Source organism: Ceratosolen solmsi, unplaced genomic scaffold (genome assembly GCF_000503995.2).
Source record: "Ceratosolen solmsi marchali unplaced genomic scaffold, CerSol_1.0 scaffold14, whole genome shotgun sequence".
Taxonomy (NCBI): domain Eukaryota; kingdom Metazoa; phylum Arthropoda; class Insecta; order Hymenoptera; family Agaonidae; genus Ceratosolen; species Ceratosolen solmsi.
The window spans coordinates 3,980,719-3,984,943 of NW_011948420.1; the positions used below are offsets into that span (position 1 = coordinate 3,980,719).

Here is a 4,225-nt window from a genome sequence, read left to right on the forward strand (position 1 = left end):
ATATGAAAATCCTTATCTTGCCTACAGCTCTTGCTAACAATAAAAATATTAACTAATTCATAACGTTCAATTATTTTTATATTTGAGAACATTGAATGAGTCTTATCAACATGGAAAACTGTAGTCGGACGATAAAGACATTTCACTAGAGTAATTTATTTATTACCATATTGTTTATGTAGGAACATAACCTCGTGTAGATAAAAACTTTTATTATCTATGTATCCTCGATTCAGATAAATTTCATACAATATTTTACTCGTGAATTTCGTAAATATAATTGTTAAGAATAATAAATAATAATAAAAATTATAAGGATTTTATTATAATCGAGAAAAGCAAGTGTATCCGTAAATAAAAAATGTATTGAATTAACGATGAAATTAATATTCATATATATATAAATAAGCGTAAGGTTATAAAATATTTCAACTAGGCTTGAAAAGAAAATAATATTACTTTATTCGTTGATCGCATACTTTTGATGATCTGTATATATAAGATTGTAAATACAAAACTGTATATATAAACTTAATATAAGCTTCTTGGTTTTTTTTTTTTTTTTTTGAGAACTTATATTCTCGGAAATATGTCTGCCCGTACAAGTATAGAAAAACAAGAAAAATTAAATGCGTCCACTGTGTGAATAAAAGAAATATACGATAATTTCATTAGATCATCTCCACATTTGATGTATATTTTCTACGGAATTTTACTATATTATAGTAAAAATATTAAATAAGTATTTATATAGTACTTTGTGCAATAACAATAGAGTTTATATTACTTCAATATATATAAGCTCATTATACAATATCTAATTGCAGCTACGTAAATTAAAAGGTAAATAAACAATTAATATCTTAACTTGTTGTCCGTTGCAGACGTTTTTTTTTGGTTTCATTTTTGTTTGAAACTTATTTCTTCATAATAAATTAAGTATGGTTAAATTCAAAATATGATTCTCTAACTTCTTCATAACTTAGTGGTGAATAATATTCTTAGTTAAAGTATATAAAAGTCTCACGTATCTTCTAATAGAAAATAGAGACGATTTTTTTTTGTTTACTCGTGATTATGATAAAGATATTGATTTGTACATTAATACCACAAGAGTAATGAAAATTTATAAAATGCATGCAATTATAATCGTAGTGATCGGCTTTTAAAAATTAATTTAAACATTTTAATGGATTTAAAATGTACACATATTTAGTTTTAAGTATTTTCTATTAGAGGGTAGCACCTCCTTAATCATCTTTTACTCACAGAGTCATCTATCCGCACAAATCGTAACCGCATTCTGGAGATAATGTTTACCATCAATAAATAATACATATGACAATACAGATAAACTGCAATATTAATTAATACGCTATAATCAATAAATAAATGAGAAAATTATTGAATTAAACATTATATGTTAAAGTCAAATTACGAATAATATATTAAATATAATTTGCTATTTAAAATATTGACTGATGGCTAAGAATGTGTAGTAATAATTGTATTAATAGATGTCACTAACCACTAACCAGCAAAAACGTGAAGATAAGAAAAATACGATTTTCTTGATGAAACGTAATGCTTACAGATTATAAGTTTGTAAGATTTTTGAATATTTTTTTGGCCATAGTTTAGAAAATTTGCAATTTTCCATAGTACATATGATTGAAGTAACGATTCGGAATATAATGTATGTCTCGTATGAAGAATAAGTGAAAATATAAGCTCACATTCCATGAGGTTTATTATTAAAACAAAAACATGTTTCTTTATCGATTATTGCAAACCTAATTATTGTGTAAAAAAATAGTTCATTATTTGAATTAAAATACGATTAAGATTGCTACGCAACCTTGCGATACCCCATACCGTAACATTGACTATTCGATTTGTGGGAAGTAAGATAAATACATAAATAGTATAACTTTTCAAAATTGTACAGCCATTCTTACAATTTATCTTTCATACGAAAGTCAAAGGATTCGTGCAAATGCATTACAAAATATTTATCAATGGTGGCATATTTGATTTATTCGAAATCGATGAACGTAATACTCTTGGGTGAGGTAGTATAGTTCAAAAATGGATCGCAAATATGAGAAACAGATTTGGCTGATCGAGACAGTCATGTCAACGTAAAAGTCGTGAAAATCGACATGTAAGAAAAAAGTTTTTGATCTTGTAAGGATTCCGCGGAGACGGGAAATAAGAGTGAAGAATTAGAGTGTAAATAGCGAAGTAAGGAACAATTTAATTGTAAAATGTCAAGTACGCCGCTTGAAGAGCAGAATAAAAAAATTCAGAAACGTATGTTAAATTTGACCGATGTTCGTATCATTCCTCTTCCTCGTGATTCAAAATGGTTAAGACCACTCCAAATGATTTATGTCCAAGATAATATGCAAAAGAAATGGGATCTTGCGCTGTCGGGCGATAGTGTATCTATAATTATATTTAATATTAGTCGTCGAAAGCTGATCTTCGTCAAGCAATTTCGACCTGCTGCCTTTTTCGCCTGCCTGCCGAATCGAGAAAAAACTAAGGAAATCGATCTCGCCAAATATCCACCAATGCTTGGTCTTACTATTGAACTTTGCTCCGGTGTCGTCGACAAAGATAAGCCTTTGGTAAACATTGCTCAAGATGAAGTTCAAGAAGAATGTGGATATCAAGCGCCAACCTCGGCTTTTCAAAAAATTTTAACATACAGGTAGTGTTAAGTTTCGGTTTCATTAGTATTTTGTTTTGGTATTGTTGGTATTTAAATTTCAGCAAACGACGTCTTTGTGTATAAAATAATTATATTTATCTCAGTGTTAAGTAAATTTTTATTTTCTTTACATTAGGATTTTTCCGGTTTACTTTTGATCCTTTGCTTATCCATTATCTCAAATAGCTCATAGGCAGAGTGCAATTTAATTAAAAGAATGTGGTTCTACCTTCGAGACAATAGTTGTCGAATTGAAAATCACATATACAAATATTTTATGCTACAGGTCTATAGGCTGTGCAGTAAGCAAACAAACGTTATTCTACGTTGAAGTCACGGATGAAATGAATATCCATCCTGGTAAGATTACCGTACTTTTTCAAGTTTGAAAATTTCTTTTTAACGAATAAATATAAGTTGCATTGGAGGAATGCAAAGGAGAATGTTAAAATCTTTGCATTTCATATTGTCATTATTTCTTATATATTTATGATAGAGTTTATATCTAATATTCTTGTATTCATTGGATTGTAAAAACTAATGTATAATACCAATAGGATTAAATTTATCATATTCAAGGTGATAGAGAAAGTATAACACGATTCCTTTTGTTAAAAAATTTTTTAATTGCAGGAGGTGGATTGGAATCGGAAGGCGAATTGATTGAAATTATTGAAATGAGCGTCGAAGAAGTAAGAAATTACATTAATTCCGAAGAGGTTCAAAGCCCCGCTAGTTTTCTTAATGGTGTTTCGTGGTTTCTTATTAATAAGAAGGATCGATATGTTTAATCCAAACAAAGCAGTAGTTATTAAAATTATATATTTAAATAATTAATTTTGAATAACAAATAAAAATACTGTAAAGCTTCTAATAAGAATAAGTAATTTTTCCAAATAAAGATAATAGTAACAATTGTTTTTAATGTAGACTGCTTTTTTGTTGACTACAATTCTGTTGAAATTTTTAAATGTTTATAAGATTAATTTTAAATGATACTTTAAATGCGGAGATGATAATCTGCATAGCTGCAATAAAGGTACTTGAAAATAAAGCACAAGTATGTGAGAGTAAACTTATTTTATATAAAAAATTAAATTATACTTATATACATATATATATATATATATATATATATATATATAATATAGTTCAATGGTCTCTACAAAATTTTTATGCATTTATAATATCACACAATATACAATCATTGTAATTGCAAAATTTATTTATTTGCCAAATTTCAAGAAGAATGTAATCGACCATGATTCTATTTAAGGTGAAAATCATTCTGAAACAATTTATATATACATATGCACGTATGCGTGCATACATTATTATGATAGTATCTTAAAAGTAGAATAAGTTTTCCTAGGTAGATTGATGATTAAGATGTATATAGATCAATTCTTTTTATAAAAATTTACCTTTGTATTGTATGTTAGATTAAGTATGATTCGATCAACATTCAAGAATAAATGTTTTTCATACGTGCAGCTGTACTTGAAATTT

General features: G+C 27.3%; 1 protein-coding gene across 1 annotated transcript; it reads left to right on the top strand.

Annotated features, from left to right (window-relative positions):
• The first annotated feature begins 2,025 nt into the window (after positions 1 to 2,025).
• LOC105360961 (uridine diphosphate glucose pyrophosphatase) lies at positions 2,026 to 3,574 on the top strand. Its single transcript, XM_011498004.1, has 3 exons — positions 2,026 to 2,716; positions 3,003 to 3,076; positions 3,350 to 3,574. Exons 1-3 carry the CDS (start codon positions 2,268 to 2,270, stop codon positions 3,505 to 3,507), a joined length of 681 nt encoding a protein of 226 aa, XP_011496306.1. The 5' UTR covers positions 2,026 to 2,267; the 3' UTR covers positions 3,508 to 3,574.
• The last annotated feature ends 651 nt before the right edge of the window (positions 3,575 to 4,225 follow it).